The sequence below is a fragment of the Sminthopsis crassicaudata genome, chromosome 3 (assembly GCF_048593235.1).
Source record: "Sminthopsis crassicaudata isolate SCR6 chromosome 3, ASM4859323v1, whole genome shotgun sequence".
Taxonomy (NCBI): domain Eukaryota; kingdom Metazoa; phylum Chordata; class Mammalia; order Dasyuromorphia; family Dasyuridae; genus Sminthopsis; species Sminthopsis crassicaudata.
The window spans coordinates 524,732,792-524,759,797 of NC_133619.1; the positions used below are offsets into that span (position 1 = coordinate 524,732,792).

The 27,006-nt window shown below is 38.6% G+C and overlaps 4 protein-coding genes across 5 annotated transcripts; 2 read left to right on the forward strand and 2 right to left on the reverse strand.

Moving 5' to 3' along the window:
• Nucleotides 1–1,236: 1,236 nt before the first annotated feature.
• On the reverse strand, nt 1,237–7,840 carry SDHD (succinate dehydrogenase complex subunit D). Its single transcript, XM_074304270.1, has 4 exons — nt 7,685–7,840; nt 7,271–7,378; nt 5,270–5,414; nt 1,237–1,851 (listed from the first exon to the last, which is right to left on the reverse strand). Exons 1-4 carry the CDS (start codon nt 7,746–7,748, stop codon nt 1,686–1,688), a joined length of 483 nt encoding a protein of 160 aa, XP_074160371.1. The 5' UTR covers nt 7,749–7,840; the 3' UTR covers nt 1,237–1,685.
• Nucleotides 7,841–7,846: 6 nt separating this feature from the next.
• Nucleotides 7,847–9,315, forward strand: TIMM8B (translocase of inner mitochondrial membrane 8 homolog B). The gene is made up of 2 exons (XM_074304271.1): nt 7,847–8,034; nt 8,960–9,315. The coding sequence occupies exons 1-2, from the start codon at nt 7,951–7,953 to the stop codon at nt 9,125–9,127; spliced, it is 252 nt and encodes an 83-aa protein (XP_074160372.1). The 5' UTR covers nt 7,847–7,950; the 3' UTR covers nt 9,128–9,315.
• Nucleotides 9,306–20,232, reverse strand: NKAPD1 (NKAP domain containing 1). Of its 2 annotated transcripts, none has more exons than XM_074304269.1 (6): nt 19,874–20,232; nt 18,550–18,626; nt 15,405–15,505; nt 13,444–13,593; nt 12,682–12,735; nt 9,306–12,199 (listed from the first exon to the last, which is right to left on the reverse strand). In XM_074304269.1, exons 2-6 carry the CDS (start codon nt 18,616–18,618, stop codon nt 11,692–11,694), a joined length of 882 nt encoding a protein of 293 aa, XP_074160370.1. In that variant the 5' UTR covers nt 18,619–18,626; nt 19,874–20,232; the 3' UTR covers nt 9,306–11,691. The 2 variants fall into 2 exon arrangements, with proteins under 2 accessions (XP_074160370.1, XP_074160369.1); XM_074304268.1 differs by lacking the exon at nt 19,874–20,232 and adding an exon at nt 19,343–19,480.
• PIH1D2 (PIH1 domain containing 2) lies at nt 20,211–26,110 on the forward strand. The gene is made up of 7 exons (XM_074304267.1): nt 20,211–20,344; nt 21,004–21,183; nt 23,240–23,363; nt 23,724–23,969; nt 24,240–24,505; nt 24,598–24,799; nt 25,651–26,110. The coding sequence occupies exons 2-6, from the start codon at nt 21,007–21,009 to the stop codon at nt 24,733–24,735; spliced, it is 951 nt and encodes a 316-aa protein (XP_074160368.1). The 5' UTR covers nt 20,211–20,344; nt 21,004–21,006; the 3' UTR covers nt 24,736–24,799; nt 25,651–26,110.
• Nucleotides 26,111–27,006: the final 896 nt, after the last annotated feature.

The following is a 27,006-nucleotide window of genomic DNA, read 5'->3' on the forward strand; positions in this document are numbered from 1 at the left end:
CCCACACCCATCCTTAGGGCAGAGTAGGTACTATACAGAAATAAAACCCAGAAAGCATAGTGCCAAGGATGAAATCAAAGTCACATGCAAGTCATCCCTTGGGATACTTATAACTTCTTTTGTTTACATTTACTCAAGGTAGTTTACATTCTCTGTGGAGAGTTGAGGTCAAATTCCCATCTCTGATTACCCTCCCACACCATAACATTCACATTGTACAATGTTTTGCTATTCAAAATGATTATTTACTTTGATTCCTATTATTTGCTATCACAACATATTGCTGTGTATATGGGGATTTCCCTTACCTACTGACTTCCTTGGGAATTATATACCTTATGCCTAATAGGAGAACCTCAGCAAACATTTTAGTCACTTTCTTGGCCCAATTCCAAATTGCTTCCCAGAATGTTTGGACCAATCCATACCTCAACAATTTTATTCTTAAATCCAGACATTACACTTGGCCAAATCTTATCTTAAAAATTCTTTTCTCCTCAATCTGGGCTCCAGACACTCAGATGCTTCCAGCTCATACAATTTACTCTACCTTTCCCTCAACACTTGTAAATCGGTGTTAAGGAAGGATTTAACACTAGCACTTTACTCAAGTTATGGAGATGTGAAAGTCACTAAATAGTTAACAAAAAGTTTAATTTGTCCAATATAGCAAGACTATGCAACAGAGAAATAGTGGCACTCAAGTCCCTCAACTCCATATGGTAATTACCTGATCAGCATGGCAAGATACAGTGACTTGCATGATCATAAATCCACCAAATTGGAAAAGCCCTGACTCCATGTGAGTAATACTTATTTCTGTCCTTAAGTGACAAGGAAGCTATATCAAGAAAGGTAGGAGCCAGTCAAGTCCCAGGGAGAGCTTTTCTGCTTTTTATGGAAAACTAGTATTTTGGGAAATGGGGAAACTCCAGTACTAATAAAATTAATGAGATTAAATAAAAAGAACATAAGCTAACAGTACTTTCCTAATTGTAAACTTTTTTTTTTTTTTTTTTTTGCCGAGGCAATTGAAGTTAAGTGAATTGCCCAGGTCATGCAGCTAGGAAGTGTTAAATGTCTAATACCAGATTTGAACTCAGGTCCTCCTGATTTTAGGATTTGTGCTCTATCCACTGCTCCATATAGCTGTTGTAAGCTTTCTATAAGTCATGCAAGAGTGAACATATTTGAACAGTGAAAAGAGATGAAAAGTTCTCAAAATAAAACACATGGTTTTCTTTCTAGCAAATTTTTTATTATATGAATTAACAAAATGTCTTCTTTTGCCCAAGATTCCCAAGAACAAGACATATTATAAGAGGGACAAGGCTGCTGGACAAATCTAGTCACAACAGGATGATGAGTAACTGAATTCTTAAGAGAGCATTAAATTGAAATGTGGCAGCTTACAAGGGTTTAAGCAAGATATAAACCTAGTGAGATCCTGAGACAACTTAGTGACTCATCAGAACTTGGATCACAAGCCAATCTCACAATTTCCTTCATCTAATCCTTCTTGGATTATATTCCTCATAGAGACCAATTGTTGAAATACCTATGCCTGACTGAAGAACAGGGGAGGTCTCATCAGTTGACTTCATTGCTACTTTCCTCGAATTTTCATTGATTAATGTGATAGAGCAGAGGCAATGGGTGTTCTATCATTTCTTTTCCCAGGGAGGTCAGAGGCTCCACAGCATGGCAACAGCTCTGCAGATGCCCACATCATGATAGTTGAAATAGCAGAGTCCTGCAAAGGTCACGGCTGAGAGCATCAAGAGACCTGCATTGGCTCCTTTCACCAACTTGTCTCCATGAACATAGTCAGTAATAAGCTGTCCAAGACCCCTAAAGAGAAAAACAAAATTCTCTCATAGTACAAGCTAAAAGTGACAAGTAACATTAAAAGGATATTTGCATACTGACCTTACTATTAACAAGAACTAGTCAAGCATCAAATGCAGTGGTTTTTATTGTCTTCCTCAACTCCTACCATTAATCTTTTTTATCTATTCAGAAACTTTTGTATATGGTAATCTCTACAATTAGGAGATATTCTTTTAATGTTTTGAAAAAAAAATTTTTTTAAACCCAATTCATAGTAAGAAAGGTCATAACTTAAGAGAAAAGGAAGCAAGTTCTAACTGAAATCAAACTTTCAGGAGAATAATCCCCATGGAGTCTTGTATTGAGAAAAAAAGACAAGTCCTGACAGCTATTAATCTATTTGGATCCATAAGTATATCATATATAAAAAAGCTCAAAAGGGTCCATGTGAAAATCATTAAAATAACTCAGATTATTTTAGGCATTAGCTCATGCTAGAGTGTGCACCCTTAGGTAATGTGCTAAAAGACCTGTGCACCAACCCACCAAACTTCCTTCTTCAAAGTAAAATACAAATAAATAAGAGTCAAATTTCTACAAAGGATAATGGAGATATATATTAATTGTGGTATTTATTGAAATATTATTGGTTCCATATTTATTCTCTTCCTATTGGCTGGCATTTGAAAACACAGCAAAGCTAACTAAATCCAATAGTTTTTAATTTATGATAATCCAAACAGCATTTGATTGGTGTCATTTATTCATTAATGGTTGTATTTTTTTTTTAAATTACAACATAAAGGAATAAATCGGGATGTAAATGATCATTTTAATCAACAAACATTAATTATTAAAGGCCTATTCTGACAAATACTAGCATTTATCTACATATTCTCCCCTTCCATATTTCCCTTAACATTTTGAGAACTGTTTATCCTGAATAATTAATTGATCAATGAGAAGATGCAAGGTATATCTGATAAATAGCAGCCTCCCAGGCAGTACAATAGTTTAAGTTCACCTCTTGCACATGTTGGTTATGTGACCTTTGGCAGATCACTCAAACCTCTCAGTGACAATCCATTCTTTGAGACTTGGTAATTACACAGTAGATCTGCTCAAGCAGCAGGAATTGTTGCCCAAGCAGTCCGTACACCAGTGAAATCATAAGTCTAGACAAAATTTTTTTTTTTAAATCTGCTTCCTTCTAATTTTTACACTTTTATTTTGAAACAATATCCATGCCATTAGGAGAGTCTTTTCTAAAGGGAAGGAATTTCTTACCAGAATACAAAATTGTAAATTAAAGGAATTATTTAACTTCTCAAGGGTCAATTTCCTCAATTATGAAACAAAAGGGTTGAGTAAATCACTGGAATCATAATTATGAGCTTTTAACATATTTTAAAATGCCAATCAATAGTGGGAAATTAAAACAGCTGGTATCAATAGCAATTCTAACAATCATTTCAGTTAACAGATTCTTTCATGAAGAGGACAGGAAATGCAAACTATTCAATCAGTATATATTTACTAAGCACCTTTTTTTGTGAGCAGAATACTGAAGCAGTCTGGATTCAAGAATGTTTTCCTGTCCTCACTATTTAGGAAAAGTATATAATACATATAAATGTAGTTATAATACATGAAAATATCTAAGAGATTTTTGTTTGTAAATAAAATGTCAAAGGAAATCTTGGTTAGGCAAAAACATTACTAAATAAGAAGTCAAGAAAGTTTTCAGTAAATAAATGCATGTATGGGCAGGATCTTAACAAGCAGAAAAGGGCATACAAAGTATAAGGAATAATGCAAAGTCATGAAAGCAGTATACATACAGAGGACAGTGAGTTATCTTGTTTGGCTGGGGCACAAACAGGAAAAAGAGCAGCACCATATCGTGTGCTTTCTATATCTGTATTCCTGGCTAAGGAATCTGAACTTTACTGCATAATATATCTGTATTCCTGGCAGAGGAATCTGAACTTTATTCGGCAACAGGGAATCACTAAAGAGTTCTTAACAAAGGAATGCTTATTACTAGAAACCATTACAGTATAAAAGAATTCTAAATTTAAAGATTTTCAGTCCCAGCATTGTAGACTGCATCATTAGCCATTCACAACTGGTTAATGCAGAGAAGAAAAAAATAAATGAACAATACTCACTTCTCCCTACTCTACTACTCATATTTTAAACTCAATCTTCCTAATTCTCAATCCCTTCTTATCCCTCTACCTCAAAACAGAAGTATAGAACTATTAATTCTCCTAATAAACCTCCAAACTAGTAAAGATACCAGCAGCAGCGTCTAGGGAGTAATGGAGCGCATGAGAGGGAAGGGGAGGGAGAGAACCCTCATTCACCAGGAATAAACACTTTCACCTCAAACCTTAAACCTGAAATGAAAAAAAATTTTGACAGCCAAACTCCAGCTTTCAAGTACTTGCAAACCAATTTCCTTCCTTAGATTAAGAGAATTTCTCTCAGAAACATAAAGCTTAAAGCTTTTCTGATGCTTTAGTTAGCATTTTTCAGGAAGATGAAGAATTGCTAAAGTAGAAATTTTAGTTCTATTCTCACTATTTTTGCCATTAGCTTTGTCATTATTTTATACTAAATAAATATCTATTAAAGGCAGAACAAAAGACTAGGACAGAAAAATTTAAAATTCCCCCATGTGGTATTAATTTAAGCACTTTACAAGCACCCGTTTACAAATAAATTTTATGTTCATTTTAATTCATTTCTATCCAATAATTACAGCAAATCCCAATCCTCTAATGTCTATATTCTAATTACCCTCCATATTTCAAAGTAATGAAGTTGCATTTCTTTAAACACAAGCTAACTTCATATTAATTTTAGTCTTTCCTAAATAACATAATTGTAATATTCTAAAGTAAAATGAAAACTGGCAAATATCATACACTTTAAAAACTTCTCAGTTCAGCCTGACAAAACAAATTGTTATTCTGATTTTATAGATAAGGAGACAGAAATTTAGAGAGATTAGATGAGTTTGCCATGGTGTATTAGAAATATAGATTCAGGACAATTGTTCTTGACTTAAAAGGCCATAGTTCTCAAAATCCAAACAGAAAAAGTGAAACTTGAAAGCAGAAGGAAGTGAGAACTTAAGTTACCAATGACAAAGGAAGTGATATGGCAACAACTTTTTCTACAACTGACATAGCCTCTGTATTTCTCCCCCTTTTGTCATCAAAGGAACAATTCTACTACCTCTCAAGGGAGAGAGAGGAGAAAAAGGGAAGGAAAGCACATAAGCAGAAGAATTGCCCAATTCTAACTTTTATAATTCCACTTTACTGGGATAAATGGCCGAAACATTTCTGTGAGTAAGGAATCTGTCTAACTCTAATTGAAACACATCAGGCTCCGGGCAGACATAGTACAGAAGGAATATGCTGCTTACCAGTGACTATGGAGGGTGAGGACTGCAGCCAGTGAGTAGTCCACCGCAGAGCTCGGGAACAGATAGGCTGCTGGGAGCAGCCCCAATAGCAAGACACTGACAGCTCTCTCACTAGTCCAGTGCAGAGATGCAGCCTTAGAGTTAGCTGCAAGTGACATGACAGACAGAACCAAGTGACATGAGGGAAGTAACTTAGGACACATTATCAACCTGAATATGTATATATTTGTGCACAAAGTAGTCAATTTGTGAAGCTAACAAAATGTACAAAAGATTTAACAAAGAACATGAGAAGTATGGGGAGCTTAGAAAAATGACTGGAGGTTCTTTCATTTTCTTACAGAAAAATAGATTCCCACATTTTGGGAAGAGATAAATCTGTGTATTTGCAAAGTATGAAATGATCACTGAACAATAACTAACTGCTGGAGACATTGGAAATGGAAATGATTACTTGGCAAGCTCATTTTAAAAACCTCTTTTCTCTATTTATGTAAAACTTCTGCAGTGAAAAAGAAATTCCATCTGAAAAGCCAAGTAGAAAATTTTCTTTCAAAACCCAACCAGCTCCAAGAGAACAGGAAAGTCTACATACCACTTGCAGACTCTGTGGTCTGCTTTATATCCTATTACTTGTGAATAACTTTAAAACATGCTACAAATAATTTTGGCTTTATCCCAGTACTTTATGAGGGATACCATAATTAACTGGGTTTTTCAAGACTCAATATCAGATCCACACTTCTATTTGGAAGAAAAAAAAAAAAAGAAAAAAAAAAAAAACAACTCATACATCACAATTAACAGTGTAATCCTCAAATACAAGGATCTATTTATCTATTTTAGATTAGGAAATTGGATTCAAGTTTAGGTGACCTGCCTATATTGGAAGTCAATGGAAGGCTATGATATGCCTGAGAAAACTAAGGATTTGAGAAACTAAATGTTGAGCTTAGTTGTTATACAGCTAAAAGGTAGTAAGCCGTGACTCAAATTCAGACCTTTTCGCTCAAGCACCTCTATACTACATCTAGTCTTACTCTATCTTCTGTAGTTTCTGAGGAGCGCCCCAAAAATGCAGATCTAATAATAGCCGGTTCTAAGAGGCCTAACAGTCTCAGAAAGCAGCAGCTCTAGATTTGAAATAAAAGGATCTCAAGTCCTAGCTCTGGCACTCTCTGGGAGCTGGGGCAAATTAACGCCCCAGCCCTCCTTCGGTTTCTTCATTGGTAAAATGTGTTCATTAGACTAAGGTCCCTTTCAGCTTTATAATCTGAAACCTGGACTTTAATGCTAAGATCTTCTACTTATTCTGTATACCGCTCGCCTGTGAACAAATGTTTGTTGGGGGTTCCTTGAGAGCAGGACTAGTTCTTTGCCTATCCCCAGCACTTAGCAGGCACTTAATGTTTGCTGATTTGTCGTCTTGAACTGCAAAAACAAGACACAAAATCTTTCCTTCAGAGATGATAACACGAAAAAAATTCAATTATCAATGTGTCAATTATGTAAAATTAAAAAAAATTTAATTACTTATGAGACTGCCAAGTGATTTTAATTATCAACCTAAATTAGGGTACACAATACATGCAAAATAAGTTTTAAATGACCTGTTTTGCATTTTTAAATTATCTGTTTTGAGTCCTTTGTATTGTCTAAATATTAAAGGATGACTCTTTTCCAAAAAAAATGAGGAAAAGGAAAGTCTTCAACATTTAGTTTTTCATAATCAGACATTTCCCTATGTTGACACTAGAGGAGGCAAAAAGATAACGCAAGAGTGCGGGACTCTGAAAACCTGTGGCTCTCTCCCAAAGTACTCGGGTCGTGGTGGGCAAGTCGGCTCGCGCGTCGTGCCTCGGTTTGCTCGGTTCTAAGTTAAGGGGCTCAGCTAGATGAGTGCCTGGAGGTGCGGAGGCTCAGTCTGGGCTGGGACTGCAGCCCGGCTGGCCAGGGTGAGGGGAGCGGGCGGAGGCCGCCCGGGGCCGGGGCAGGACGTACAGGAGTGGCTGGCAGACAGGTGGAGGTGCCGTCCTCCGGGGCCAGGTCGGTCCGGCAGAGAGGCTGAGACGTAGGCGGGTCTGAGCAAGCGCGGACCCAGGAGCAGAGCTGGGGAGAAATGCAGACGGTCAGTACTGGGGAAGGGGAGGCCGTGGCGCGGAGCCCGGTCCCGTTTAGCTCTGGGCCAGTGGACTCGGTTCCACAACCCCAGGGGAGATTCCGGGGCTGGGGGGCAGGAAAGGGACCGAGCGGCGGCTCCGAGTCCTCACAGGGGGCACGGTCCAAGTTGCACTGAGGGGCGAAAGGAAGCCCGTTACCTCGGAACTGGGATCCTCAAAAACCGCTAGAGTGCTGACCCCTCCCATGGCGGAAAACTCCGCGACCAGAGAGCCCTCCGCCGGTCGGTCCCCTCACCTCGGCTCCCCCGGGCGCAACTAAGGTTCAGGCGTCCTAAGGCTACAGCCGCCGCCAGCGCCATGTCTATCAGAAGCGTTCAAGGTCACTCAATGACCCGGATGTGCTTAGGACTGCTTCCTCACATTGCGGATCCAAAAGCTGGACTGAACCGGAACCTGGGGAAAAAAGGACGAGGGAGTCGGGAAGGAGAACCCGGATGAGCCGGAAGCCGGCGGGCGCGTACTGTGGTTGGTAAGGAAGTGGAACTCCCGGGAGGATCGGACATGGCGGAATTGGCCGAGGCCGACGAGGCCGAATTACAGCGTCTAGTGGCGGCAGAACAGCAGAAGGCGCAGTTCACTGCACAGGTACTGAGACTTAGGACTGGGTAATAAGGGAGGGCCCAGGTTGGGGGTAGGTGCAAATGCCAGAGCGACCGGCCTACCATGAGGTGGCTGCTGCATCCAAGCCGGGCCCGCCGAGGTAGGTGTGCGAGGCAGAGACAGGCGTCTGGAGGCCCTCCGGGTTAGAGGACAGGGAGGCTTGGCCGGAGATTGGCGTTTTAGAGGGGATCTAATACAATCCAACCCCATCCCCCTCCCAGCGCAGCCCGAGTGGGTGAATATCTTCCCAAGGTCACACAGGACAATTAGTAAAACTGATTTTCAAGTGTGAAGTCGGAAAGCGTGTCTTACACACAACCACAAAGGTGAGGTAATTTTAAAAAAGAGGAAAGAGTTCTGTTTAGGGAGAATGCGAGAGCTCCCGCCGGAGCCCACCCCGAGAGCAGCGTTAAATTGTGTGCGCCGCGCTGCAGGCCCTAAGAGGGTGCGGGATCTGTAGCAGAGATTAAGTTGAGGTATGACTGATTTGGAGGGGGGAGGGTGCTGAAAAGGGGAAGTTGTTAATGTGCTTAGTATGTGCCCTTTATGAGTTGTTAATCGCGGGTGTGGGCCAGATCAGTAGGAGGAGAATTTGGGTTTAGGTCCGCAGATTTAGGATTTAAATAAGCAGCGGGGTTTCTCCCCCCTTCCCCCGTTATGGACCAGAGGCCCAGAAAACTATCTCAGCAGTTTTAAGCGTGAAATATAGAGGATCTGAGCAAGGTGAATGGCAGTGAAAATACAGGTGTGAGACATTTTGAAGAATTGGTAGGAAATAAAGGCAAAAGAAAGGGAAGTATCAAAGATGACTTAAGTCTGAGCAAATGACAGGAAAAGGGAAAACCAGAAAAGAGGCAAGAGAAGACCGGCCTACTCCCCTACACTTCTTAATAATGGCTTTCTTCCTCAGGTACACCATTTCATGGATTTGTGCTGGGATAAATGTGTTGAAAAACCAGGAAGTCGTCTAGATTCCAGAACTGAAAATTGCCTGGCTAGTTGTGTGGACCGATTCATTGATACCACTCTCACCATCACAAGCCGATTTGCTCAGATTGTGCAGAAAGGAAGCCAATAAGCTAATCCTTATCTCTACCCTAAGTGGAGGAAAATGAATGGAAAAACAAAAAGATCTGTAACTGAACAGTTTATGTACCATGGAAGAAGGCTATGAAAGGGTAAAAAAATCATGGACAGATCAACTTAGGATCTGTGGCTAAACCTGTATTATTTATTTTAAAAGAATAAAATGTTCAAAAAGTGAAATCTCTTTATTTGGAATTTTGGAATTCCAGATTACATTACATCATTTATTTGATAAATATGACCCCCCACACTCCCAACCTTGGTCTTAATTACTTTATTTTTTTAAAAATCCTACCTCAGGGTTTAGAGATCCCCCGTCTGAAAATCCCAAAACACTTATCAAAGAAAAAAAGGGTTCCAATGCTGGTAGTGCAAATGGGAGACAGTGGATTTAAAAGCCAACCTGAGCCTTTTCCTCAGGAACTGGAAGAATTTTAGAAGCCAATAAGGCTTATTAGAAAAGGAAAATTTGGAGTTTAGAAGGCAGTAGAGAGCAAAGGCAGCCCTTTTACTTCTGTATGCTCACATACAAATAAATGTGACCAAAAATAAAAACCAGGCTGCAATACAACACAACTAGAAATAAAAGCTGCAAGTAAGAGAAAAGACTCTTGGCTCACAGGACAGTACAAACTTATAGAGACTCTCCTAGCTTGTTAAGTACCTAGAATAAGCTTGGTGCAAAAAGCAATGTTGAAAAAAATGACCAAAAGACGATAGCAGTTAGGATCCTGTTTCCTAAACAATCATAGAAAATACTGTTAAGGGATTGTCATTTTAGACTCTCCTACCTCTAAAATCTCTGCCAAGTAATAGGCCTTCCCTTCAAAAAAATTCCTGATAAAAACTGGCATTTAGTGAGTTGGCAAAGAGTACATAAACTGGAGCCAGAAGTTTGTCATATAGATGTCCAAAAAAGGTAGCACCTACTGGTTAGCCAGTGGACGGAGGGCCTTTGCTCAAAGATATATTTGCAGGTTAATTCTGTAGGCTGTAGAATATTTTTTAAAGGTTTTTAGAAATAATTCATACCTACAGAATTTTAAGTGTTATGTGGAAAAATTATATTCTATCATTGTAAAGTATCTCCCATTATTTTTCCCTCTGTTGTCTATAATATTCCCTATGAGGTCAGGATTATTCCCACTTTAGGAATGGGGAAAACGAGGCACAAGAGGTTAAATGACTTGTTTAGGACCTCACAAATATAATCAATAATGGTAGAGCCAGGTTAGGTTTAGTTTTTAGTTCTCAGACTCAATAACAGTTGCACAACACCTTAAGTCAGAAATATCTGTTCTAAGTGGGTCAAAGTTTAGCTATATTATATCAATTAAATTGCAGAATTTGGGAAACAGGATAGTCCACATCATCCCTGCTTCTAACTGTACCCCCAAGAAAACCCCTAGGTCCCAATTGAACAAAATGAAATAGCCCAACTTTCTTTACTGAGAGAAGAAGAGAGGGATGGTATCAAGATATTTTGAGTCCCCTGGAGGGCTGGGAAGAAGCAAATATGTCCCTGAGAGACCTACATTATTTTGGAGCTGACCTGACTTTCTAGTTAGAGGTGAAATCTGGAATTCATTTACAGACTTGGAGACAAAAACAAGGAAAGACAAGACTATTTAAATGATAATCAGTGTCCTGAATCCTGTTCAGAACACACAACTACACAGCATGGTTAGATCCTATTTTGACCCCATTCAAACTAGGACCATCTTACATAGCCAAAAGAACTTCACATAAAAATTAAAATCGGGCAAAATATAACAGTACAGCTGGGGTAGGGGGAGGGGGGCTATAAAGAAAACAGGTTTATGGGCCCTACCTAATCGGGAAACGTACCAAAAAAGCCCCACTCCTTTCTGGTGACAGCTGCCTGTAGTTTTTATTGCAAAGGAAAAAGGCTTGTTCCTGTGCCCATTTCCTCAATTACACTGGGCCAGCCAGAATAGGACTAAAAATTCAATACTAAAACCAAACTGGGGGTAGATACATATCTAAGGATCAAAGGCACCAAGGCTGAGAATGAAGAGCCAGGTATGGTATAACACCTGTTGTAAGAAGGTCAGAGGAAGATTATTTGAAGTGATTAAACATTTAAGGCCCCACAATTTCCTTGTTGAATTTTTTGAGGTCATACCATCTGTACTTGGGGCTAGTCAACCAAGCAAAGTCATCTTTCCACACTGTCCTCTTGGACCTAACACCTGCTTCCCCCAAACTGAGCACTTTAGTGGGAGCTCCCAGATTACTGGCTTCTCTTTCCTCTGATTTGGGGAATAGTGTGCATGAGACTGAGTGTGGCTAATTGCAAAAAATAATCTCTTCAAGAAACCTTCATTACAAAAACTAACAGCTTCCCCATTACTAATAAAAGGGGATCAAGTTTTAACAGGCTCAAATAGGAGAAAATCCATTGGTTAGGATTTGGATGGCACAAAGCAGCTCCCACCCACGTGGGCTACTTGTTCTAACAAGAGAGGGTCCCTGCCACATCTGTCAAGTCCAAGGGGTCACCTGGAAAACATGGAGAATGAAGCATCCCTCCATTTAGTCCTCCTCAGAGCTCTCATCCGTCTTTTCATCCGGAGCCACCTTCCAGTTTTTACGCTTGCTGGTCCTCTCTTGTACCTCACTCTTCCTTTTTGTTGGGGTGATGTGAACTTTCTGATCCTTTTTCCTTTTGGTTTTCTTGGCATCTTTTTCCTCACTTTCCTCAGAACTACTAGATGCTGAATCATCTGGATGAGAAGAATCACTTTCCGATTCTGAGAAAGAAGCAGGTTTCTTGGGAGCCTTTTTCCTTGACTTTTTCTTTCGCTTATGTGATTGTTTCCCTTTCCTAGCACTGGAAACCTGAGTTTCTTCTGAGCATTCACTTGAGGAATCTGCAGCTCTATCTGTGGCTTCTTTTTTGCTTTTCTTTTGTTTTTTGTGTGACCGTTTTTTTTGTTTTTTTTTGTGGGATTTTTTTGACTTTTTACGTTTATGAGATTCATGAGTAGATGACTTTTCCTGGGGAGGTGTGTTTCTTCCATTAATAGCATCTTGCTGATCACTATGAATAGAAGAAAAAAAAAAAAGATAAATGTGACAGAAACAGCATTTTACTTAAGCGTTAATATTTTGCATTTGGACATGAGAAATAGCATTGGTTAAAAGCCTAAGTAAGGAATTGAACCTAAGGCTTGGGGTTCATTTCCAATTTGCCAAAGGGGTTACTAAGTGACAAAGTGATTTATTTCCCCTTTGGGTTTTTAGTTTTCTTACCTCTAAAATAAGGGTAAAAATAACTACCCTATTTCACTGGAATTACAAGGAATAAGTCAAAATAATTGCAGAGCCATTTGGAAACACCAAAAAGCAGTAGCCAGTAACACACTGCCTTCCCCTACTGAAGTAGTCACAAGTGTCTCTGATCATGTGGACAAAGGCAAATGATTTCACATATCCTTTATTCAAAAAACAAAAAAAACACAGCTTAGCAACTCAAAATAGATGGACTTTTCTTTTTTTTCTTAGTAAACCAACAGAACTCACCTATCTGTGTCAAATTCCTCGGGATACAGTTCTTTATATCCACTGTGACCCCATCTGTAAAATGACAGAGAAATACCCTAGATGTTCAGAAATTAAATATTAGAAAAACACTAGGACTGAAAGGAAAAAAAAAAAAGAAAATGTGAGAGTGCCAATTCATGGAATCACAGACTACAGAGATTGGAGGATTTAAGAGATATATAGTCCAACATCTATTTTACAAATGAAAATATAAAAAGCCTAGAATTGGTGAAGAACTTACTCAAAATCTTATAGCAAGGTAGTGGTAAAGTTGAGACTTAAAACTTAAGTCTCCTAATTCTCAATCTAGTGAGCTTTTCCACTGAGACAAAGATTTACAGATAGTGGGCTCTTTTGTTCATATGAAAATTTACCAATCCTTGAATCATTGAGGAACATTAAATCACTCTTTGATATCAGTCAATGGTCTTTGATAGCACCAACTCAGGGACATAACCCTGAAATTACTATTCATCGAGTTGCTAAAACACAAAGATGTTTTCTAAAATAGAACTCTGTATGATGAAGTAAAAGTAAGATTAGAATCAAAAGACCTACATTTGGGCCTCACCTCTTGCACTTAACAAGTATGACTTCTAACTAGTCATATCATCTTTATGGCCTGAAATTTCCTTCTCTCAAATGTAACAATGACCTAGCTGACATACAGATCTGACACCTACACTGGTACAATGAAATTTTAAGAGCAAAATCGCTAAAACAGTAATTTTGGTCACAAACCTGTCTGGCATGTTGGCCTCATAACTATATAGCTTTCTATTCCAGGATCGAGTCCTAAGTAAATCATCTTCAAATGTCCCAGGAATGTCTTGCTTTGTCCTCCAGTAGACTCGATGGCTTTCTTCATCAAAACCATCACTTCGCATTCGGCTAGGACAAAAAGCAGACTCACATTTAGCTTTAGAAATAATCTGTACATGATTCAGACCAGTCCCACTGGTCAGCAATGAAAATTGACATCTACACCCAGGGAGAAAACTGTGGAAACTGAGTGTAGACTACAACATAGCATTTTCACTCTTTATGTTGTTGTTTGTTTGCATTTTTGTTTTCCTTCTCAGGTTTTTTCTTTCTAGATCTGATTTTTCTTTCTTTTTTTTTTTTTTTTAATTCCTTTTTCCAAATTATCCCCTCCCTCCCTCCACTCCCTCCCCCCGATGGCAGGTAATCCCATACATTTTACATGTGTTTCAATATAACCTAGATACAATATATGTGTGTAAATACCTTTTTCTTGTTGCACATTAATTATTAGCTTCCGAAGGTATAAGTAACCTGGGTAGATAGACAGTAGTGCTAACAATTTACATTCGCTTCCCAGTGTTCCTTCTCTGGGTATAGTTATTTCTGTCCATCATTGATCAACTGGAAGTGAGTTGCTCTTCTTTATGTTGAAGATTTCCACTTCCATCAGAATACATCCTCATACAGTATTGTTGTTGAAGTGTATAGTGTAGATCTGATTTTTCTTGTGCAGCAAGATAATTATGTGGATATGTTTACATATATTAGATTTATCATATATTTTAACATGTATTGGAATACCTGCCATCTAGAGGAGGGGGTGTGGGGAAGGAGGGGAAAATTTGGAACAGGTTTTGCAAAAGTCAGTGTTGAAAAATTACCCATGCATATGTTTTATAAATAAAAATCTATAATAAAAAAATATTAAAAAATAATAATCTATACAGCTTCTCTAGAACATGATACAAGATTTACAAAACAAGCAAAGAGAAGTCTTCATTTGTTGAGAATCATCTCTATGAAAGGCTGCATCTCTTTTTATCTCTTTGGGTTGTTCTTCAACTATATAGTAGAAATAATATATTATTTGTTCTACTCTATGCTAGTGCATAATAAAACCCATAAACAAGCAATTAGATCACTTCTAGACTACTGCCAATTTCACCTAATCTTCCCTAGAATCAATCAGAATACAGACCTCTTTCACTAGTGATCCATATCAACATAGTGTCTACACATAAAAAAAGCATACTATTTTATAATGTTACTAGGAACGCCATTTTAAATTGAGCAATTGAATTTAAAAAAAATTTAAAGAAAAAAGTAGTAGACTGCGAAATTAAAATAAAATCCCTTTTAATGCATAAACAAATCAAAGAAATTATGTTTGTTATATTTTTTAAAGCCTGCTAGTATGGATTTCCTGCACATATTTTTAATTAAGTGGACAACTGGTAATCTGTGAGATCAATGACTATTCCTATATAGCCAAACACTTAAGGACTGATGAGCCCTTGTACTCGTACAACTCTACACAATCATACTTAAATAGCTGAGTAGGGATGAGATTATGTATTCAAGAATAGATGAAGCAGATGAGAAATGGGGCAAGATCCATAACAGACAATTACAAGATGTTAAGAAAGAACCAACTAAAGATACAAAGGTAAAAATGAAGGCTGCAGAACCCTAAGACTCTGCCCATTTTTATGGAGGAATTTTCAACTTTTGGTAACATACATGAATGCAGGTGAATGAAATCAGTTAAATCAATGCATTCTTTGAATTTAAAATATATAAAATGTTCAATGACTAAAAAGAATCGATTATGGAATTATGCCTACTAGCCTGAAGAAACTAAGTTGTTTTTAAACACAAGTGGGTGTTTCTGAAAACCTTCTTTAGCATTATTTTAGTTCTTGAAGCTGTAAATCCACCTCGAGCTCCTGGGCAATATTCTCCTTTGTGACCTCCCATAAGCATCTTCCATTTGTTTCTCCAGTTCTCTTATCTTCCACATGTCTGTCTCCTCCTGAATCTGAAAATGATCCAAAAAAGAAGCAAATAAAAACGACACTATAAGTGTTATAATAAGGGAACAGACATATTATAAAAGATCTCTTATGAAGACAAATTTGCCAAAAAAACACCACAACTACAGTGTATTACATCATCACGTACAGTCTTGATTTATTTTCAGTGCATCTGATCAACTACAAAGACCATAGGTCTGATGAAACCCTTCAACCTTGAAGGAGAAGTGTATTGCCTGAGACACAGAGGTGAGATGACTGCCAAGATCACACAGCTAACAAGCTTTAGAGATAGTGTCAGACATAAGATTTGAACACAAGGAGATAAGTCCTGCACTTTATCCCTATGCTATATTGCTTCTAGAAAATAAAAATGGCTACTGGAGGCAGTCTCCCCCCTCCCCCCCCAAAAAAAAACTACAAAGGGGGGGAGGGAGAATGAATATGATGATGAATATGATCACTGAATGGGTGCAACCTCAATCAAACTGAGACCTGTTAAAGACCTTAGCTTAAAAAAAAAAAAAAACAAGGTCTACCACTGCTTTCAGGACCATCTCTAGCCAAACCAATTTGTATCTGGCCACTGGACCCAGAGGGCTCTGGGAAGCAAGTGACCTTGACCAGCCCTCCCTCACTTAAATCCATGTCATGGCATCCCCTCCCTGATATCATGGTCCTTTCTGAGAATGAAGGACAAACAACAACAACAAAGAAAAAAAAGGATGATACTGTCAAATTCTGCAATGTGGAAAAAACAAAAGAAAATCTGCAATGAATGACTTTAATTTTCTTAGTACCCTTAATTTTCTAAGCAAGAGGTAAGATCCTCTCTCCATACGGAAAGCAGGAGTGTTGTAGGAAGCTTCAAAGATGACATGAAATAGAGAGTTAATCAGGAAGGAATAAAAGTATCTTGGCTCAAGATGAAGAGCCTCCCAGAAATTATCAGTCTCACAATGTTCAGCAGAAGATGAGGAAAAGCATATGGCCTGACAAAATGGGAACAGCAATCAGACAAAAAAAACAAAAGATTGAAGGGGAGAGGATAGTGCATAGTTAACTACAGATCAAGAAGTGACAGAAGAGTGGTGGACTAAGAAATCAGGAAGGAATGAAAGAACTGGAAATTATGGTAACTTCTTATAACAGGTTTAGAAGGAATGAAGCAGGAATAGAAATGGAAGACTGTTAGACTGGAGTGAAAATTTAGAGTGGAGGATCACAAACATCATATATTTATAGATGAATGATGACAAGAGCTTAACCATTTCAAAGTGAAATAAATATACAGGTCATAAGAAGAGAGGAAACCAATAAAGTATAAAGCCATGATGTTTAAGTATGAGGTCAGAGGTTAAGGTAGAGAACTAGACTGTGAGTCAAATAATGAACTTATAGTGAATGAAGTATATTATCAAAGTAATGAATGATGGCATATTTAAAGCTGAAAGGGACTTTAAATTAAATCCAACTTCCTCATTTTACAGATTAGTAAGCTGGACCCCAGAGACAAAGTTAATTATCCAAGGTCACATAACTAGGCATGATGGAGTGACCACCTAAAAAATGGGAGAGAATAACTGGAAACTAACAGATAACTGCAATGAAGATCTAAAACATCTTCAGAGGTCCTGATGCTTTAAAGTAGGAAGAAATATTAATCAGGACTCTATTAGAGTTCATCAAATCATAACTTTGGGCTGGCATGAACTTCAAGAGGCTACTGAGCCCCACCCCATCGTTTTACAAATGAAGAGACTAAGGAACAAAAGTGAAGTGATTGCCCAGAGTAAGATGGAAAATGTAACAATAAGGATTTGAATTCACATTTTACAACTACAATCCAGTATTCCTTCTAGTGTACAATGCAGCTATCTCTCAGTACATCCTGTGATGTGCCCAGAGGGAATAACCCTTAAAGGAAGAGAACCCACCAAAAGACAATGACAGAAAGACAAAGGGGTCACAAAGAACAAAGAGTGTGCCCATCTTTCTCCTGGCCTGGTGTATGAAGGGGCAAAGGAGAAGGAGCAGCAGACCATGAGAGAGTTACCAGGAATGTATTATCTTCCAGAAGCCTAAGCTTCTCTGAATGCAAGACAGGAAGGAAGTAAAAAGAGAAGTCTGGAATGAAGGGAAGTTGGCTAATAATTTTATGGAAGAGAAGACAAAGGAGGAAAGGAACTGGGGAAGGACCAGGCTGAGCTAGATAGTGATGAGACTGAAATGAGTGGTAGAAAACAACTTGGCAGAAATTACAGCTATTAGGGAGATACCCTAGACAGAGGGTGGGGGAACACAAATGAAGAGTTGCTCCTTTCCACTATGGTCCTTTGATCATGGAAGACAACCTAGGCTTTACTCTCTCAAAAAGTCACAGAAGCAAAGGTCTAATCCACTAAGGAGACTAGGTTGATAAATACCTGGTGATGGGGTCCAAAGGGGCCTGACTATACTCAACAAACAGCATCAGTTACTTTGCCTTATCCTGACATGTCAGAAATTGATGCAAATCCAGAAAATACCCAAATATAGGGCATGCACATGATTCCTGGTTAGGCTGGGTGTCTAATGCTCTGGTTCAGAATATGATCCTAATGGCTAAGACTTGGAGTTCAGACAGATCTGAGGGCTATAAAGAGGGGCTGAGAAGATAGTGCTCTCTATCCACATCTAGTGATGGAGAAGGGAGAAAGAAAGCTCTGGTATCTGAGAAAGCATGCTCCTGCCTTCACCAATGGTGGGCTCCTGATAATGAAAGCTTTGGTAAGGGAAAAGGGAGGAAGAAATACTTAAAAACGTGTTTGAGTAACATGGTTAAAGCAGTTTCCCCCTAAGGGGACCAAGGTTGGCATGAGGCCAGATTTACACCTACTCTCAGGTTCCTGGCTAGTCACAGTCATGTTCCCCTGCTGTTGCTTATCGAACTTCTTTAACAGCCTTCTAAATTATAAAACAATATATCACAAATCTAAGAATTCCACACTTAACCAAAACACAAAGATTAAAGAAAGCCCTCCCAGACACAGCAATACTGTCCTCCTACCTTATTGTGAGCATCCGTGTGCCGAATAACATTTCTCAGAAGGACTTTCCCCAGAGGGATTCGAGACATTATTCAACCTGAAATATACAGAAACACCATTATAAGAATAATATCTCCTATAATAAATTACACATGTATGTTTTTCAAATGTTACATCCATCATTTCATTGTAGTTTCACAATTACTCTTTACAGGGCAAGTAATTTTTCCTTTCTGGGCTTCAGTTTCGTCATCTACAAGATACAGGAGCTGGATTAGATGCAAGTTAAGATCACAGAATTTAGAATTCAGAGGAAACTTTTATGTCTAATCCAACCCTTTCATTTTACAGATGAAGATAATGACTTAATTTTTAAATTAAATAATTAATTAAATTAAATTAAATTAAATTTTAAAATTAAATTTTTTTAGCTCTGACAAACTCTCAATCCATGAAAAATGGGGCATATTCGAAACCCTATTTGACAACTGGATGCTAGAGTTTTAATTACTTGCCCAAAGTATATAAATCAATGCCAAAGCCATGACCAGAATCCCACCCTGCTTCCTTGCTATCGGCCCTATAGGGCAAATGCTCTGACGGTCAAAAGCAACTGCAACACCAGACATCCCTTAAGCAAATCAGCCGGGGTCCACGATTCTCCTCCAGGTTATTATTGTCCTATTATGTCCACAGAGACCAAGACACTAAGGGTCTAATTCAAAGTTAACAAGGAGAGTAAGGCCTGGAGGCTACGATTCCACAACTGTACACCGCCCCTCTCTTCCTCCAACTCCCCGAGAAATCACCCACCTATTTGGGGGAGGCGCAGAATCACGGTCTTACAAACTTTCCTAGGGCACGTGAAATCAGGTGCCTGAGGTCCGAAGCGGCAGCAAGGCGAGCTCCGCATCAGGAATTCCGGGCCTGGTTCAAATCCCGCTATTTACGACCTACCCCATCCGCACTTAAAACTTCAATAACTTCCCTTCACCAGCCCTCAGTTTATGTGTCTGCACAATGGGGACAGGGTCAGGAGGCTTCGGGAGCGCCTAGGGTAGGCTCTCCACAGAGTAGCCGGGACTCTGGCCCGACTCTCCAGACGAGGGTGGGTGTCCTAAGGCTCCTCGCCCCTCCTTCAGCGACCTTGGGGGCGGAGGGAAAGGATCACCGCCCACCCACGGGGTCCCTCCCCCACCGAAGCTCCGACCCTTCCTTTCCCCCAGATTCCGCCTAATTCCGTAGGATGCTTTGAGATCCCTCCGTAGAAAAGCGGCTGGGACTCGGCGACTCAGTGACCGAGATTCGGGCTCCGCAGCCCAGTGCCCACACTCATCCCCATACCGTGAGCTCCGGAGTCCCGGGGCAGGCAGGGGAGGGAAGAGTCTGGGACCACCTTCCAGTGCTGGCCGGAAGTAGGAAGTACTTCCCGAGTGTACTGAAAAATTCTTCCCCTTCGGAAGTCCTGTACTCTTCCCCACCTCCACTCTTCCCACGAGATTTCGCGGGACTCTCCCTGGGCTAAGAGCGAGGAAGTATCTCCCGAGGAGCATCAATATGACAGCGGCTGACCCAGAGAAACAGTGCCGGAGCGGGCCGGAGAGCCTCCCGAGCTAGTGTGGGCCGAAGTTGGACTCGGAACCGGGCGCGAGGAGCGCAGAGATGCTGAGACGTTCCCCGGGCACAATTAGGCGTCGTACCGCGGCTGGTTGCCGTGGTAACCACGGCAGCCGGGGCGCGAGCTGTAGGATCATCGAATCCGTCTGATCTAGCTGACTGTCTAGTCCCTCGAAAGTTGGTCGCGGCCGTGAGTGGGTCAGGAGCTCTAAAATCCCCTTCTTTTCCTCTTTCCCAGGAAGCCTTGAGGAGAAAATAGAGGGAGTAATAAGGGAGAGGAGGGCTGGGGAGGCAAGGCAGAAAAGACAGTTCTGATGCTACTGGGGCGGGCGCAGATATGCTGGGGAGCAAGTGTCCCCCCGACCTGAGGCTTCGTGGGTGGGGAGCCCCGGGACTAGGAGAGGTCCCACAGAGGGGACTCAGAAGGGTTAGGGAGGTGCGGGAGTGCGTGGGGAAAGGTCAAAGGGCATTACCGAGAATGTCGGCCCCGCCAGGCGGCTGGCCGCACTCGCTCCCCAGACGGAAAGAAGATGGCTGCTGGACTTCCTTGGAATCAGATGACAGCCACAGATGGGACTCGAGTGGGAAAGACAGGCACTGTAGGAAGCGGAAAGGGAACGGAGAAGGGGGATCTCAATGAACGTTTTTATAAATGCACTTTTTTTTTTTTAACCTCCGTAGCAAGGAAATAAAATATTACAGTTTAAGGCCCCCAGCGAGTGGTGTATATATATAGTATGCCGCTTTTCCAATGGAAAGGGTACCATTTTAAAACCTTGCATGTGCCCTACAAACGCCTTAGTATCTCCCAGTTAACCTTTCTTCAGGGAAGATGTCTGTCCACATACTTGCTCCAGGTCATGGAATCATCACCCAAAGGTTTGCTTACCCAAGTGACTCAACTCTGGAATCTCCTCGATGACCTGGCTGAAAGTGACCCCAAGCGTTATGAAAAGTTCATTCAGCAGCAGCTGGAAGAAGGGGAGAAATACTGTGCTGTCCCAGAACCACAAATCTGTCTTCAGACCAAGATCTTGGTTAGTAGAAAGGGAGCCTGAGGATGGGAAGATTTCAAATTAAATGATTCTGTGTCTCAGCGCCTTTATTTCTACCACAAGGCGGTGTTTCAAGGGAACTATAGCTCCAGAATAAGAAACTGAATGTCAGTGCCAAAAATGGTACTATCAGGAATTTCCCAGCTAATTGAATAGGAAAAGGCCGGTGAATCAAACAAAAAAAGAAAAGAAAAAGCAGGTGCAGTCATGGGATTTTCTCCATGTGGGTTCCTTTTATCCAAGTCAAACTCCATTAGATAGCTAGGAAATAAATTAAGGAGAATCGTAAGTAGGCTTTTTTTGTACACAAGGGAAAAAAAGAGATACCTTATTATCATTTGGAATAGTATGTTGAATCACAGAATTCCAGAATACTAGAGTTGGAAGGAAGATTAAAAAGTCATCTAATTTTTGCCTGAAGTATATACAAGTACTTGTTCAATATTCAGTCTGTTTGAACATTTCCACAAGTCTAATAAAAGTCAACCATATCCCTAACATCCCCATCTTACAGATAAGGAAATTAAAGCTCAGAGGGAGTACATAGCTTTCCCACATACAGCTTAGAAGATTCAGAGACAGGGTTTGAACCCAATCTTTTTTTTATTTTTAATAATAGCTTTTTATTTTCAAAATATACGCAAAGATAGTTTTCAACATTCACCCTAGCAAGGCCTTGTGTTCCAAAATTTTTCTTCCTCCCCTTCATCTGTCTCCTCTAGACAGCAAGCAATCCAATATAGGTTTAACATGGGCAATTTTTCTAAACAATTCTTCATTTATCATGCTGTACAAGAAAAATCATTTTTAAAAGGGGGGGAAAAAAGGAAAAAAGCCTGCAAGTAAAAAAAAAAAACGGTGAAAATACTATGTTGTGGTTCACATTCTGGCCCCACAATCCTCTTGCTAGGTGCAGATGGCTGTCTCCATCAGATTTATTGGAATTGATTGGCCTGAATTATCTCACTGTTGAAAAGAGCCACATCCATCACAGTTCATTCTTACATAATTTTATTGTTGCTACAGTATTCTCTTTGGTTCTACTCATTTCATTTAGCATCAGATCATGTAAGTCTCTCCAGGTCTTTCTGAAATCATCCTGCTGATTGTTGAACGCAGTCTTAATGAATTCAAGTCCACTCCTAACTTGCACAAAAGCTAGGATTCTCTTGCAGCATGCCAATTTTGATGCATTATCCACTGAAGTGCTTCTATGCCCTTTTTATATTCATAAGCATCCAGTGACTCAACCTTCCTCTAGCTATTTTTCTTGTATACATCCTGAAGTTCTAGTGTTTTTCTGCACACAGATTACAGAAATTAAAAGAAAAAGGATCCTCCTCTAAAGAACAGAATAATGCTTTTTTTCTTTTTTAATAATGCTTTCTTCTAAAATTTTCTCTTACCCAGTTTAGTAGAGTGAATATTTTGACCTACTTTAAAGATCCTTCACTCCATATTTTTAGTACTTCTTGCCTCGAGAGAAGAGAATTTTCCTTAGTTGATCACATTCAAGCTACTAGACCAATTCAATTTGTTTTTTCTTTCTCATGAATTACAAAGGCACATTATGTAAATCAATTATTCAGAATCAGCACAAGACAACGTGAGAAACACTTAGAAGGTGTTTGATAGAGAAGGAACACTGGGAATTGAGTGTAAACTGTTTGCACTATTGTCATTCTACCCAGGTTACTTTTACCTTCGGAATCCAATTCTTAGTGTGCAACAAGAAATTTGGTTTTACACACATATATTGTATCTAGGATATATGGTAACACATTTAACATGTATGGGATTATCATCTAGGGGAGGGAGTAGAGGGAGGGAGGGGAAAATTTGCAAAAGTGAATATAAGGGATAATGTAAAAAAAAAAAAATTACCCATGCATATGTACTGTCAAAAAAATTTTAATTATAAAATTAATCAAAAAAAATTTTAAAAAGGTGTTTGATAAAATGCTAGTGGCCCAGAGCTGCTTCAGTGATGTTCAGAATGAGTTATTAAAAAAAAAAAAAAAAAAGTTTTCTTTTCTAGAAACCAGAAGAAAAAGTACTATTCATCAATTTATGTCAGTGGACAAGAATCCCAGCACCCCAGTCAAAGGCAGAACCTGTATCTTTGAGTGTTGGCCATCCAGAAGATGTATCTGAGACATCAGGTACATAGAACATCAAAACTAGGCTTTATTATTTTTCTCAGCAACCACCTACCACCCAATAAATTTTAACAGCAAAAGTATATTTAAGGTAAAATTTTTATATTTCTAATAAACATATTGGAGAGTTAATCTTCAGCATTAACTGAATATATGTAAGTACTTGGGCAGATACTCATAAACATAAAGTTCTAATAGGAACTATTTTTGTACAGTAGGACTATAATAGAAATTAGACTTTTGGAGTGCCTTAGCCTAATCCAGGCTTTTGGGTTAACATTATTAAAAGTACCATTACTTTGATATTAACAGTATTATTACAGAAAAAAAGTTTGTTAATGCAACACTGTTTGAACTGTCTAGAATCATACACAGTCATTGATGTTGCCTACAACCCTGATGTTCTCAAGATAGCAAAAGAGGATGAAATGGAAATGGATCAACTGATTCACCTGACAATGAAATGCATTGAGGATAAATACCAATTTACTCTTTCCCACTCCTATCGTATTACGAAAACCAAGAATAAAGGAAGTCTCCAAAAGATGAAAAAGAATTTGATGGGGATCCAAACTGACCCAACAGATTTAAGTGAGAAAATGAAGAAAGGTAAGGAATTTTTAGTTAAAACTAATGTATGCAAATAGACAAGTGAAAATCAGAACCATCTAATTTCTAAAACATTATTATAATGTAACCCAGTAATGTCTAACTCAAGTACACAAGCTGCAGGCCGGGCTGCTCCAACCAGATTAAATTGTAATTGGGAAATGTTGAACAAAGCAAATAAAAATATAACAATGTTGATACACAGCCTGTATTCAAACTATTTATAGGGCTTTATTTATAGTGCTTTATTTATCCCTTTTTTGCATCAAGAATTAAAGCTTGAGCAGTTAAGAAACTGTAGAGTGAATGACCAAGATGACATTCCACAACTCTTACTGCCAAAGGACCATATTCCAAGCAAACAAGGGTGTCTAATTGAGGAAATTTCCAGTAGTGAGATTCAAGCTGAGCTGAAAACTCCAAATTACAAGCTGACAGTTGTGAAGGATCAGAATGGGAGATCACTGAGAATTGAGATGAAAGTCGAACTTCCTGGTCTTAATTCTGTCTGTGACTGTGATCTCAGTGTTTCAAAGGTAAGATAAAGATTAACCATATGAAACCAGAAATAGATTTTATTTCTAGATTGCAAAAACAAATTTGTCCAATTGATGTGATTCTTTCATAGGATGACTTAGTGATTGAAGTCTCTGAAAAGTACCGATTACAGGTAGATCTTCCAGAATCAGTTGACACTGAGACGACTATAGCAAAATTTATCACAGAGAAAGCTACATTAATCATCACCATGCCAGTACTGCAGTAAAAGTGCAACATGGATGTTAGGCTTTCATTATACTACCACTGAGCTCCTATGGAAGGCATCATAGGTAAGAAGGTGTTAATGGTCAAACATCAATTTCAGATTTCTGAAGTTTTTATAGAATTTGCATCTCTCATCAGATCTTAAAAAAATTCCCTCTGCTATCCTTTTTACCACCAATGACCTTGCCCTTGTCTTAGATAACTAAAACCTTTGAAGCTACAGTGTCTTTCCTTTGATACTGATAGCAATCACAAGTTAACAAATAGTTTGAGAAGATAAAAATGAAATGTTTTAAAGTCACTTTTTTTTATTACCTTAGTAGATTTACTCTTCTAAGGTATCAGTTAAATATATTGTATAAAGAAAATTATACCTGTACCTGAAGCCAATTGAGTTGTGGGGCAAAAAAAGGGCAGTGAAGATAGTTCTTGTTGCACTAGAAGTAACAGCCTGTTTCCAAGTGCTGCCCTAATCTTTCAGCAAGAAGGGACCCTGGTCTGTAGGAGTGTGATCACGTGATGTGGTAGTTACTTTGGTTAAATTCTTTGAAATTTCAGCCCATCTTTTTCTTCCTCTCTACCCCTAATGTACTATCTTTTAAACAGCATGTTTAATGAATTCAACATTAATCAATTTTTATGGGTAGAACACTGTGCTAAGATTGTCCTAACTTTGTCAAGTAGCAGGAATAGATTATACATAAATGATCTTTTCTTTGAACACTCAGCTAAAGCACCATCTTCTACTTGAAGTTTTGCTGATCCCTCCAGCTATGAGTGCTCTTCCTCCAAAAAGGATCTTGTATTAATTTTTGTATTTGTTCCCAAGTATTCTTTCTATGTTGATAGTTTTCCTTCATAGAATGTAATTTCCACTGGGGTAGGGATGATTTCGTTTTTCCTTCTATATCTATAGCACCTTGAATAATGATTTAGAACTAGAATACAAAATTGTAAAGTTCTACATCTATGATCCTTTGATGTACCAAGTGTCAAAGAAACATCAACTCAAAGTGGAAGAGGAAAAAAACCTGTTTCAGAAAAACTACAGTGAAGAGTTTGACTAAAACCAATACTTCTGGATCAAGACCAAGTAACTTAGCTAAAGGAAAAACATTTACTGAATAAAAAGAAATGTTGGATATTTAACATAACACACCAAATGGGATAGTAATAGATCACTATTATTTTTAGTTCTCTTCAAGGACCTCATAACAGTTCTTGTGCTAATTTAGATTATCATCATGAAAGAAATAATCTAAGTAGCCATAGTTTACATTTTCATCTAGAGCTCATAGAATTGAAAATGAGAATTCTTGGTGATTTAAATGTATATTTCATCTAGAATCAATAAGCTAATAAATAGAATAAGCTTACCTTGAAATGTCATTTATACATTCTGCTCAAATTTAAAATACATAATGCCCTTTTTTCATTCTTCTCCAAAGTGCTCTAAACTTTTTTTGAAACTTTGCCTAATTATACACAATTAACTCACACCCTTATTCTACATTTTTATAGTACTTGTAAGTACAATTTGTAATCTGTGCCTATTAGTTTATTACTGTGTCTGTACTGGGTCTTTTTGATCTATTTTTCTAAATAAAATGCCTTACATTAGTACTCAAAAATAAACCTCCAATTGATGATATGGATGTTTCCAACAGTGCCCATCCTGTGCAATATTTATCAATACTCTATCATATAAATAATACATGGTATGGGTTCTTCGCTTTGTCCAGTAAAGCTTACAAAATATATTTTTTTAAATTTCTAATTGTAATTTTAAAACTTGTAATGGAAAGAAATGACACATTTCATTTAAAGGTCAGTGAAAATAAAGATATAATTGTTTCTAAAACTTTAGATATAAAGAACCCCTCCATGGAGGCTGCACATACTACTAGGGGTTGGGGTGGAAGGGGGAAGGAGTCATCTTTGCTTTTTTTTTGATACACATGGATTATCAATTTAGCATTGAGGTTTCTCAGTTATCCTCACTCTTGCCACATTCACCAGGTTATCACTTTTTGTTTCAGCCTAACATTCTTTTCCTTTGCTATCAACATTTATATTTAATTCTTTGGATCATATAGAATTCTATGACTAAAAAATACACAATAAAAACAGTAAGTATTAAAAAGAATCTAGTTTCAGTGACTTTAGGTATTAAGGGAATTATGCAATTTCCCTTTGGCAATCCAATTCACTGTTTTATTTTAATCTAAATTCATTCACTTAAACATTTTTAACCTGAAATTTATAACCAGAG